We start from the raw sequence: 13311 nt of genomic DNA, 5'->3' as shown, positions 1-13311 counted from the left end.
TGATTTCCCTTACCGGAAGTGACGAGGGTAGGGGATTTTCACAGGTAGGGAAATTTGACAGAATACCGGGCCTCCCTCTTCCGACTTCATCCGCCGAATGCGCAAGAGCCGCGCGCGCATTTAATCAGTCCATAGGAAAGCATTTCTCAATGGTTTCCTGTGGACGCAAGTGTCTTCTCACTTTGAAAATCACAGTGAGAAGCGCGGCAGCGCCTCTAGCGGCTGTCAGTGAGACAGCCACTAGAGGCTGGATTAATCCTAATGTAAACATAGCAGCACAGGATCCAGCTGATTTCCCTCACCGGAAGTGATGAGGGTAGGGGATTTTCAGTTTGTTTTCCTGGCACTATAGTGGTCCTTTAAATGTTTATCAAGTTTTATACAGGCGTGGTATGGCTGAAATGTTGACTTATCTTGATACTACAAAAAAGGATCGATTTTAGGAGTGAGCTTGATCTTTCCTTCAAGTTATTGCGAAGAGTGTGTCTTTTTACATATAAGTTAATAAGTTAATAGAGTAGAACCTGGAATTTTGAGCCTTGTTAACAGGAAATAAGTTACCGAGGACTCTGTTTGAATGAGCTTAGATAGTTGGCTGAGAGTAATGAGATGAAGACTCACAAGGAAATCCCCCGTTACAATATCTCCCAGATATTTTAGTTTCAGATTTTTAAACTGTTAATGCTCTAATTTTAAGAAACCCAGGATGCCTCAATATGAGTATATTACCAGAGCAAAGGTCTTTGTAGTATTGCTGGTTGGTCAGCACCTGCGTAAGAACGGTTCTCATGGCGCCACCCATCTTCGTTAAATCCTCCAAGAATGAGATTTGAGGATCCAATACTTGAAGGACTTTCTGGAGGTCTCTCTCGGCTGGAGAATCTGCTGCTAATAGAAAAGGCAACAAAGCAATACAAAGACTTTTAGTTGTGCAAGTATTTAAATACATTAAGAATTACTTGTTTTTTTTAATGTACCAAACAGACAGCATGAAAGCTTTAGGAAATTGGCAACTCCTTGAAAGGTTACTGCAACCAAAAACTGTATTTTATCAAAACACTGTATTTGGCTGCACTAACCCTTGCCCTCCCTACAGCACCACTGTCTTCTGGTGACATCATTCCCCTTTACTGCAGGGGGAGGGACATATTGGAGGACAGGATGAGGGAAGGGGGGTTGTGCAGCCATTGGTCATCTGTCGCCATGACAATGTCGGACGTCTAATATGCACAGAATATTCTAAAATAGAAAGGGCATGCCAGAGGTAGCGTTCTCCACACAGAAAGTGAAGCCTTTTAATGGGTACTTACAGAAAGATGAAAAAAAAAAAAAACCACAAGGGCAGTCACACATCAAAAATATTCAAAAACCGAACACATTTTGGAGAGTACATAATGAGTAGTATTGCTATGAGTAAGGACGCATTGTCGAAAACGCGTACCCAATAAAAGGTTTCATGGTCTGAATTAAGAACGCTGCGTCTGGTGTGCTTTTTTGTCAACAACTGGTTTTATTGTATCAGTGAGTGGAGCTTCTCCGCCACGCACCACCGTTGTCACAAGGGTAAACATTTTTTTCTGGTTTTTGGATCCAGTTAGCCAGATTTTAACTTATTCCAGGCTGGCTAATTTCACTGATGACAGAGTTACACCTCCAGCGATGTGCTTTAAACACTGCACCACAAACTCCAAGTATGCACTGTAGTGGTTATGGTGTTTGAGTACTCCTTTAATAAGGTAACTTGTGATTTATTTCAATTTTCAGGAACCATCTGATCCATAGGGAGCACTATACCCTCAAAAATGCATAAAAAATGTGTGACATTAAATAACAGAAAACGGGTTACTTGTCATAATCAACTTTTTGACTGAAATTATAAGTTTTCAAATTACAACAAATAATTTGTGAAGAGCTCACTGGATGCAGACTCATTTGTATTAATCCTTTATTAGACAACAAAATAGACAATACAGGTAATCTAGCAATGTTACAAATCAAAGAGTATTGCATCATTCACACTAAACAGTTTATTTAACTGTAGGCACCCCCAGCTTAGAGAAGTATCATAATGGGTATTGTTGATCATCATTCTCATACTATAATACTCTAAGCAACTGGTAATTCTGTTAAACTGGTAAGTGTCAAAAGCCAACGGTTGTTACTATAAAAATTAATGAACACTTTATTATAGGCATTATTAAAGGATCACTATAGTGTCAGGAAAACTAAGCGGTTTTCCTGACACTAGAGTGCCCGTCCCCCTCCCGTGGCGCTGAAGGGGTTAAAACCGCTTCATTTACTTACCTTTTTCCAGCACCGGGCTCCCTCGGCGCTGGTGACCTCTCCTCCCCCGCCAGCTCCCTCTGCCAACGTCAGCAAGTGCCGTGCGCGCATTCAAGCTGTCAATTGGAAAGCATTTTTCAATGCTTTCCTATGGACGCTCTGTGTGATGGAGGCATAATATGCCTCCAGTGTCGCAGATGCGCCTCTAGTAGCTGTCCGGAAGACCGCCACTAGCGGCTGGCTTAAAGGAACACTATAGTCACCTACATTACTTTAGCTAAATAAAGCAGGTTTAGTGTATAGATCATTCCCCTGCAATTTCACTGCTCAATTCACTGTCATTTAGGAGTTAAATCACTTTGTTTCTGTTTATGCAGCCCTAGCCACACCTCCCCTGGCTATGAATGACAGAGCCTGCATGAAAAAAAAACTGGTTTCACTTTCAAACAGATGTAATGTACCTTAAATAATTGTATCTCAATCTCTAAATGGAACTTTAATCACATACAGGAGGCTCTTGCAGGGTCTAGCAAGCTATTAACATAGCAGGGGATAAGAAAATCTTAATTAAACAGAACTTGCAATAAAGAAAGCCTAAATAGGGCTCTCTTTACAGGAAGTGTTTATGGAAGGCTGTGCAAGTCACATGCAGGGAGGTGTGACCAGGGTTCATAAACAAAGGGATTTAACTCCTAAATGGCAGAGGATTGAGCAGTGAGGCTGCAGGGGCATGTTCTATACACCAAAACTGCTTCATTAAGCTAAAGTTGTTCAGGTGAATATAGTCTCCCTTTAACCCTGCAATGTAAACATAGCAGTTTCTCTGAATTTGCTATGTTTGCATCTGCAGGGTTAAAACCTGAGGGACATTGCACACAGACCACTTCATTGAGCTGAAGTGGTCTGGGTGACTATAGTGTCCCTTTAATGTTTCTGCTTGTTTTAAACTGAAGTATAAATAGAGTGCTTTTTGTGAAGTGATTGTTCCAAGGCAGATTGTCACCACCGTTTGTTTTTTTTGTTTTATAAATTAGATTCATCTAAATGTTTAACAAGTGCAACATGCCGAGTTGTAACCCTAACAAGTGGCCAAAACATTAACCCTCCCACATACCATCTGCTAGAAAGCACGTGACAAGATGTCACAGGGAACAGAAAGAGCTGCTAGAGAGTACAGTAGAGCTTCCCCCCACAAATACAAAAAAATTAAAAGTGCAACTAATATAATACCAAAATTCAGTATGAGCGTGCTGGGAAAAAAGCATAGACCTAGCCGAGAATCATGAGAGTTACAGTCCAAAGCATCTTGACGGCAAGTACCCTAAACTTTAAGTCAGTACCCCAACTCACCTTAGCACTATAGACTCCCTGTTTATGTATACAATGCTTAACCTTGATTGGCAATGTTTACACATGTACCTTTATAGTCATCATACAAGCAATTTGTATTAAAGGGACACTATAGTCACTGGAACTACTACGGCTTAATGGTCAAGCCCTACAGGTTTTTTGCAGAAACACAGTCTTTTCAGAGAAAGTGCAGTGTTTGCATTACAGCCTAGGGACATCTCCAGTGGCCATTCCTCAGATGGCTACTAGATGTGCTTCCTGGGTTTGTGCGGCACACCATTCAGTGTCTCCACCCTCTGCATAAAGGCACTGAACTTTCCAGACAGATGCATTGAATTAATGCATCTCTATGACGATAGGCTGATTGGCCATGGTGATGTTTGGCTCCGCCGCTTGCCTGAGATCAACAAAATTGACAAATCTCAGCCAATCCAATGCTTTCCTATCGGAAAGCATCGTGATAGGCTGATATGATTACTTCTGATGATGTCAGCCAATGAGGCAGATCAGGGGCAGAGCCAGAACCAGCAGACTGGAATAAAGGTAAACTTTTTTGTGTCTTTGACCCTGTAGTGTTCCTTTAAAATTCTCTACTTTCCAAAAAACATTTTCACTCTGTAAAGGCTGAATGATAATCAAGCCAAAATTTCAGAGGTGCTGTGCAAGGATGAATTCACCATATGGAAATCTGTTAAAACTTTCTAAGCCAATAGTTCAAGCCAAGCTCTCTTTCAATCCCAGCTATGGTATGTGTAACCACAAATCTACATTGGTATGGCTTATACTGGAATAATGAAAATAAATGCACCTCCAATAAATATTCTAAATAGTTTATTAAAAGTACACTCTAAGCACCATCACAACTTCAGTTAATGTTAGTGGGTATGGTGAGAAAGTTTGATTTACCTCTCTTTCTATTAATTCTGTTTACATGGTTATATTACAAAGTCCATAAAAAGCAACTCCCATATAATTATGTTTAAACCTACCTGGCTCATTGTACCAATCCCTCAAGTATTGGATGAGATAGAAGATAAATCGAGGGATAACCAATTCAGACATCAACAATAAATCATGGGGAATAGATGGAACGCACGATCGGGACTTTATCCTGTGTCGTTTGCAAAACCTGAAACAAAAAAAGGTTTAAAAACTTAAACAGGCTTTTGCGTTAAAAAAAAGTCATTACTTAGAATGTTATTCAATATATGTGTTTGTAGAGTTGAAAAAGATGCATAGTATTTACTGAACACTGCGTACATTTTATTTTCTGATTGAAAGCCTTTTTCTGCATAAATATAGTGCTCCCCGCCACTCCCTAAGCCCCCCATTTCCTCCCTCACTCTATGGGGGTCAATACCCCCATAATCGCATAAGGGAGACTGAAATCTCGAGTAGGGGCATGTCTACTAAACAGTGAGCAGAAAAAAAAAAGAAAAAAACAACCCTAGTACCCCCCCGAGCGGCGGGTGGAGGCCCTAAAAGAGAATGTGGGGGGGGACCCATTGTCCTCCCGGGCCGGGGGAGGGGAGGACAATAGGTCCCCCCGCTCATTGATATTCATGGGCCCCACCTGTCACTCAGGGGTGAGGGCCTGGAACGGGAGGACAATAGGTCCCCCCCCCCATTGTTATTTATGGCCCCCACCTGCCGCTCAGGGGTGGGAGCCAGGGGGGCTCTAGGTCCCCCCTTCATTTTAATAGCCCCCACTTGCGGGGCATGGGTGGGAGCCACAGGCTGCTCACTGTTTAATAGACATGCCCCTACTCACTTTACATTGTGGGTTTCTTTCCGACAACAAAACAATAGTTCAGATGGAATACAGTATGTTCTATATTGACTTTAACAAATGGAAACCTCTTACAATGTTGCATTTTAACGATAAAATCTGTTCCATAACATTTTTATCATTGCGACATGTGAAAATGAACATAACACTAATCCTTCAAGTATACACTAATTTAGAAAAGTAAGTAGACAAATGTGTTTGAAGTTTGGAATTGTGTCTATATTAAATACTGAATTGCATATGGTCAATTTTAGACTGAATCACAGATACAGTCAGTGGACACACCAGTTAACAGAATTGAAAGGCAGTGGAATATCCCAGTATCTGTCCCCTAGGTAAGAGCAGAGTTTGGGGAGGTATTTAGGGTGGCCATGGGTAATGGATGCAATTTCAGTTTATATCAGAAATCAAAACGTATGACATGAATTTGGCTGAAATTTGTTGGTTTGTGATTAGCCAACATATATAGAGTGTCATTTAATTTTAAAAGTCGACTCAATGGAAGTTCATACACTATTAAAATAACGAGATTTACCTTTTAAGAATAGCCAAGATAATTAGCTTGAAACAGTAAAAGTCGGACAACCTGCTATCTTTTGACATGTAGTGGAAATGTCCTTCTCTGTGACTGCATATCAAAACTCATAGCAATTACTATTTGAGAGGTCTGAAGCGAAGTACAAGTGACGCCCACAGTCTAAGATATAAATTTACTTTTTTGTCATGGAGGGTATTAATTAGAAACATCTTATTAGTGATGCCAAAAACATTAATATAAATCATCAGGACTACCGGACGTGCCTTTGTGAATTTCAAGTAGGAAAAAACAGGTGATGGAATGCAAACAAACAATGTGCCAGTCAGATCCAGAAGATGCAATTCCATTACAGTAGCAGAAGCAGCTTCCCCTACTTGGCACGTACTAAGGTGATCTGGCGTGCTCCCATGGTCAGTCTATCTTCAGGTATGACAGATACAGCTGAGAAAGATCAAATGACAGCCACCCCCAACGGTATTGGTGTTTCATGCCTACAAATAAGGAAACTTCAACTCCTTGATGCTTTATCAGGTTCAATGAAAACCTAATAAAAGAACGGTCATTTTTTTCTCCTTTACATTTTTTCTTATTTCTGTTGTATTATTTTTATATTAAAGGGTGCTTTTTTGGAGGCCAATCTTCGATTTATTTGGATTACTAGAAATCTTAAAGGGAAACTCCAGTGCCAGAAAAACGATCCGTTTTTCTGGCACCGGAGGGTCCCCTCTCCCTCCCACCCCCCAATCCCCGGTTACTGAAGGGGTGAAAACCCCTTCAGTGACTTACCTGGGACAGCGGCGATGTCCCTCGCCGCTGTCTCCACCTCCGCGACGCTCCTCCTTGTGATTACGACGGCCGGTGGGCGAGACTAATCTCGCCCACCGGCCGAGGAGACCTAATGCGCATGCGCGGAAATGCCGCGCATGCGCCTTACGTCTCCCCATAGGAAAGCATTGAAAAATCATTTCAATGCTTTCCTATGGGGTTTTGAGCGATGCTGGAGGTCCTCACACAGCGTGAGGACGTCCAGCGACGCTCTAGCACAGGAAACCTGTGCTAGAAACTAGAAAGTGACCTCTAGTGGCTGTCTAGTAGACAGCCACTAGAGGTGGAGTTAACCCTGCAATGTAATTATTGCAATTTATGAAAAACTGCAATAATTACACTAGCAGGGTTAAGGGTAGTGGGAGTTGGCACCCAGACCACTCCAATGAGCAGAAGTGGTCTGGGTGCCTGGAGTGTCCCTTTAATGAAGTGGTCTGGGTGCAATGATCCTTTAGTTATAACTTTGCAATGCACAAAACATTGCCATTTAGTACATATGACACTGCTTACATTGCAGGGTTAAATACGCCTCTAGTGCCTCTCTTCCTGATAGGCACTACAGCTGTTTCCGCTGTGAGAATTGAGTCAAATTCAAGTTCTCACAGCTAAACTCCATTTGATTGGAGGAGACAGCACTAAGCGTGCACGCTTTTCATCCCCAACTCTCCTCACTGGACGAAAGAACAAGAGTCGGCATGCAGATCAAGTATATGCAAGAACTGGGTCTCAGCACAGAAAAAGAAATGAAAAATTAGAAGTAAAACCCTTTTTTCAAATTTTGGAATATATTTGGGGTGACAAACTAAATGCAGAGGAAAACACTATAGTACTAGGAAGACAGGTTTGTACTCCTTATGCTATAGAGTGTTCCTTTCATATATATTTTAAAAGAAAACAGAGCATACCACGAAATCAACACAAGTTATAGGTGATTTTCAACAGTAATTTCCAGAGAAGTGATGCTTCCGCTTTAAGAATCTCCTGCTTGAGCTGACTAGCAACACATTTAACAAAAAACAAGTTAAACTTGCTGTTTCGGTTACACAGGCAGACATTACCTGCTCGGTATTGACAGTTCTTTTCAGCTGTAAGACACATTCCTGATAGTGAGTTATATCCATCTACATATATTTGTACTGTGAACACCATTGTGACAGAGTCAATTCAGAGGACCAGGCTGCTGTGACATATATCCAAGATTAAAATATTCAGTACTCACAACAAAGATTAAACAGGGATTCTGGCAGACGGCTTTCTATTCTAGACATTGAATATTTCAAATTAGATACAGAATGTAAGAGAGAAGGTTTACGTTACTCCAGGAAACGACCAAGAATGTTTACACAATACTTGCTGCCTGTATATTAATCTGAACTGTTTTATAATAATGGGAAAGAAAACCAAACAAAAAAAAAAAACATCCATGTAGCCAATCGTTCCAGTGACACCCATTTAAGGTAGTGAGTGAATTTTACACAGTCCTGTGATGTGTAGTACGGTAAACGTCTCCTGAACCGATGTGGTCAGTCCAGCACTCATCAAGTGGTGGATGACCAGAGTCATATCTGGACTATTCGTTGGTCGGAGCTATTATTAGAGGGCACTCCCCCTCCTACTGCTGCTGTGTCAGAGAGGGAATGTTAGGCAATAACTAACTCCCTGTGTTCTGCATTACGCCAGAAAGACTTAAATATACAAGCGTGGGTGCTGATTTACTATGGAAGCACCCACAATGTTTCCAGGTTATGAATCTGTTTCAACCATAGTAGTATCAAACACAAGAACAAATCATTTTATAAGGGTATGTTTGTAGCTGGAGTTCCTTACGGATGCTAGCAATTCTACTCCCATAGAACCTCCTTAAAGGGACACTCCAAGCTGCAAAACTACTATGACATAGTGTTGTGGTTGTGGTAGAACAAAATACAATTGATAAGAACCTTTGCCTGTTAAATTGTCCCTTTAATAAAACTGTGGTAGTGCTTGGTGCACATATATGCAGTTGCGCTTCTCTCCCTTTTTATGCATCTATGGAGGATCGCATGGCCTTGTGGGGTCCTCCAAAGAACTCAATGCTAGACAGGTTTAGGTAAGCAGTAATCCCCTTTAAAATGCCCTCCCACCTTTCCCCCTCCCTGCGGCATCATCTTGGGGCTTTTCAAATTCTGAAAAGTACCTGGACTGTGACAATGCTGCTTTAATAGCTGTACAGCCATAACACTACCACAATACAGTGTACAACTCTAACCTGTCTAAATCTATGTATCATGGGACTATCAACAGAGAATTGGTACAATGTGCCAATACAGTGGAAAGATTATTATAAACACAATGCATGCACTGTTAAGGTACACAGAGTCCTGAGTAGGACATAAACAATCTGAATTTAGTTGTTTCATGCCAAGCAGTCATGAATCTTGCAGGCTCTTTAGTAAGCAACACACTACAATGAGCACATACCAAAAATTATATACATCCCAGAAACAGGTTAGTTTCAGTATATTAACATAGCGTTCAATATGGGGAAAAAAAAAAAAAATACTTTAAAGGACCACTCTAGTGCCAGGAAAACATACTCGTTTTCCTGGCACTAGAGTGCCCTGAAGGTGCCCCCACCCTCAGGGACCCCCTCCCGCCCGGCTCTGGAAAGGGGAAAGGGGTTAAATCTTACCTTTTTCCAGCGCTGGGCGGAGAGCTCTCCTCCTGCTCTCCTCCTCCGATCCGCCTCTTCTCCTCCCCGTCGGCTGAATGCGCACGCGCGGCAAGAGCTGCGCGCGCATTCAGCCGGTCACATAGGAAAGCATTCATAATGCTTTCCTATGGACGCTGGCGTGCTCTCACTGTGAAAATCACAGTGAGAAGCACGCAAGCGCCTCTAGTGGCTGTCAATGAGACAGCCACTAGAGGACATAGGGGGAAGGCTTAACCCATTCATAAACATAGCAGTTTCTCTTAAACTGCTATGTTTATGAAAAAATGGGTTAACCCTAGAAGGACCTGGCACCCAGACCACCTCATTAAGCTGAAGTGGTCTGGGTGCCTAGAGTGGTCCTTTAAGTGTTCACCATTCTAACAGACAATACTAAACTCCTTGTTAAACAAAAAAAAAAGAAAAAAAATTTAAAGGACCACTATAGGCACCCAGACCACTTCAGCTTAATGAAGTGGTCTGGGTGCCAGGTCCAGCTAGGATTAACCCTTTCTTCTATAAACATAGCAGTTTCAGAGAAACTGCTATGTTTATAATAAGGTAAATCCAGCCTCTAGTGGCTGTCTCACTGACAGCCGCTAGAAGCGCTTCCGCTTTGCTCAGTGATTTTCACAGTGAGAAGACGCCAGCGTCCATAGGGAAGCATTGAGAATGCTTTTCTATGGACTGGCTGAATGCGTGCGCGGCTCCTGCCGTGCATGTGCTTTCAGCAGATGACGGCGATATGGAGGAGGAGAGGAGGAGGAGAGTTCCCCGCACGGCGCTGGAGAAATAGGTAAATTTAACCCCTTCCACCCCCTAGAGTCCGGCGGCAGGGGCACCCTCATGGCACTATAGTGCCAGTAAAACGAGTATGTTTTCCTGGGACTATGGTGGTCCTTTAATCAAGGTCTATGGTGGAGGACTTAGCCATTAGCCAATTCTCAGAACTTTAGCAAAAAGCAACCCAATTTTTTTTTTATATAAACCTTTAAGCTGGTGGTAAACATCATTGACACTACAAATAAATATGTTAAACATAAAAATATTTTGAACAATTAAGTCCAAAGGAGCTCATGACTTACAGCTATGAAGATGGAAAATTAGAAAATAGAATCCTTTGGAGAAATGTTTCTCACACAGGCATGTATAAAAGAACAATCACTGGTGAACTAATTTAAAAGGGACACTATAGTCACCAGAACAACTGCAGCTTATTGAATTTGTTCTGGTGAGTAGAATCATTACCTTCCGGCTTTTTGCTGTAAATGTTGTCTTTTCAGAAAAAATGCAGTGTTTACATTACAGCCTAGTGATAACTTCACTGGCCACTCCTCAGATAGCGGTTAGAGATCATTCCTGGGTCATGGCTGCCTAAAATTCATACAAACATTCATACAAACATTCAGCGTCTCCTCCCTCTGCATGCAGACACTGAACTTTCCTCATAGAGATGCATTGATTAAATTCATCTCGATGAGGAGATGCTGATTGATTTTACTATATTTAGGGAGGCATGAGGGGACCAGGGTGGCTAGATGGTGGTTTTAACCCTATAGGGTCAGGAATACGTTTGTGTTCCTGACCATGTAGTGCTCCTTTAAGAACTGTGGGTACACGAAATTCAAGGCATGCACACTTTCATACACAACCACATATTTTAGCACCCATGATCTTCCACTGAAAACACACTGACCACATGAAAATTCATGATTAAGCAGGCTGTAAACTCTTCAAGAAGCCTTTATTTGAAGCTAAGAAAAAGATTAAATATGTATGAGATACAATTCAACTATTTAAATTCACAATAGGAAAGCCCTAGAAATATGATATATGTACAACACCAGTTGTGTTGTGACAGCACGCACACAAATGCAGAAATATGTCCAATAAAAGAATTCTATACACACTGAAATTTAGATACTTGTCCCTCCGGGTTCAAGTCAGAGAAATGATAGCGAGACCAGATATTTTAAAAGTCAGCTCAAGAATACAAGTACTGTGTCCAAATCATAAACCTGTCAGCTCTATGTGTACGGCAACTATATTTCACAGTTTATTGAATACTTACTGAAAATAAACATTGCAAAGTTGCATTGAAATGACAGCCCCGTAAAATGCATATTACAGGAACATTTCCAATCCCTAAAGCACTTAGAGAAGTCACCACTTTTATAAAATATTAGTATTGTTCCCTCCCAGCTGTCAGCCATGAGAGCCCACATCACAAAACTACAATGCTGACCAGAAGATCATACATAATGATGATCTCCCAGAAGTGGAGTGCAGCTGTAGTAAGGGAACTTTTCACTACTTGTTTAAATGTTAAATGACTAGTAATGTCACCCAGTGGTCCTGTCACTTTAAAGGGACACTATAGTCACCTGAACAACTTTAGCTTAATGAAGCAGTTTTGGTGTATAGAACATGCCCCTGCATGTTCACTGCTCAATCCTCTGCCATTTAGGAGTTAAATCCCTTTGTTTATGAACCCTAGTCACACCTCCCTGCATGTGACTTGCACAGCCTTCCATAAACACTTCCTGTAAAGAGAGCCCTATTTAGGCTTTATTTATTGCAAGTTCTGTTTAATTAAGATTTTCTTATCCCCTGCTATGTTAATAGCTTGCTAGACCCTGCAAGAGCCTCCTGTATGTGATTAAATTTCAATTTAGAGATTGAGATACAATTATTTAAGGTAAATTACATCTGTTTGAAAGTGAAACCAGTTTTTCTTTTCATGCAGGCTCTGTCAGTCATAGCCAGGGGACGGTGTGGCTAGGGCTGCATAAACAGAAACAAAGTGATTTAACTCCTAAATGACAGTGAATTGAGCAGTGAAATTGCAGGGGAATGATCTATACACTAAAACTGCTTTATTTAGCTAAAGTAATTTAGGCGAGTATAGTGTTCCTTTAACCCCTTATGACCGGAGGGCGTACTATTACGTCCTTTTAAAAGCGGCTCTAAACGCCGCAGGGCGTAATAGTACGCCCTCCGGTTTTTAGTAACTTACCCGGTCGCCGGCGGTCCCACGCCGGCGATCGCAGATGGGGGTACTCCCAGGGAGCCCCCCCGCGGCACATCTTCCTCCTCCGGTCCCTCCCGGTCATGTGAGAGTGAGGTCCTTGCGAGGACCTCACAATCACATGGCCGGGATAGCTGGCTTCTGTATTGCCAGCAGGGGGACCAACTGTAATGACAGTTGGTCCCCCTGCTGGCTGGAAATAAAATTTAAATAAGTTAAACAAGTGTAAAAAAAAAAAAAATATATATATATATATATATATATATATATATATATATGATCTAAGTATATATATACACACATATACATACACACACATACACCGTCTAGGTGTATTTTAATATTAATATGTATATAATTATATATATAAATATCAAATTACACGTAGACTGATACTGATTAAATATATATATATATATATATAATTATTGTTATATATATATATATATATATTTAGAAATAATATAAAAAATAAATATGTAAATACGTAAAAAAATAAAATAAAAATAATTAAAGATAAAATATTAAAAAATATATAGATGTGTTTTATTTCGTTCTAACTGTATTGTGATAATATATATATATATATATATATATTTATATCAAAATACACGTAGAACGAAATAATATATATATATCTATATACATAAATATATACGTATATATCACTATATATACCTATATATAAATAAAAATATTTAAAATATATATATATATATATATATATATATATATATATATATATATATATGTATATATTAATACATATATTAATTCTACACATATATTTATGTAATAATTTTACATAA

At 40.4% G+C, this 13311-nt stretch overlaps 1 protein-coding gene across 4 annotated transcripts in view; it reads right to left on the bottom strand.

The window, feature by feature from the left end:
- UBR3 (ubiquitin protein ligase E3 component n-recognin 3) overlaps nt 1–13311 on the bottom strand; it is a 147613-nt gene that overhangs the window by 126222 nt on the left and 8080 nt on the right. For 3 of the 4 annotated variants that reach the window (XM_063429709.1, XM_063429710.1, XM_063429711.1), the window contains exons 2-3: nt 4623–4762; nt 730–888 (exon numbers count right to left, since the gene is read on the bottom strand). In XM_063429709.1, coding sequence (XP_063285779.1) covers nt 730–888; nt 4623–4762 — 299 coding nt within the window. The remainder of the gene's footprint in view (nt 1–729; nt 889–4622; nt 4763–13311) is intronic. The other variant, XM_063429712.1, reaches the window with a different exon arrangement.

Source organism: Pelobates fuscus, chromosome 8 (genome assembly GCF_036172605.1).
Source record: "Pelobates fuscus isolate aPelFus1 chromosome 8, aPelFus1.pri, whole genome shotgun sequence".
NCBI classification, from domain to species: Eukaryota; Metazoa; Chordata; class Amphibia; order Anura; family Pelobatidae; genus Pelobates; species Pelobates fuscus.
Note: the sequence above shows the minus strand (reverse complement) of the source record. Positions and strands in the feature narration are given on the sequence as shown.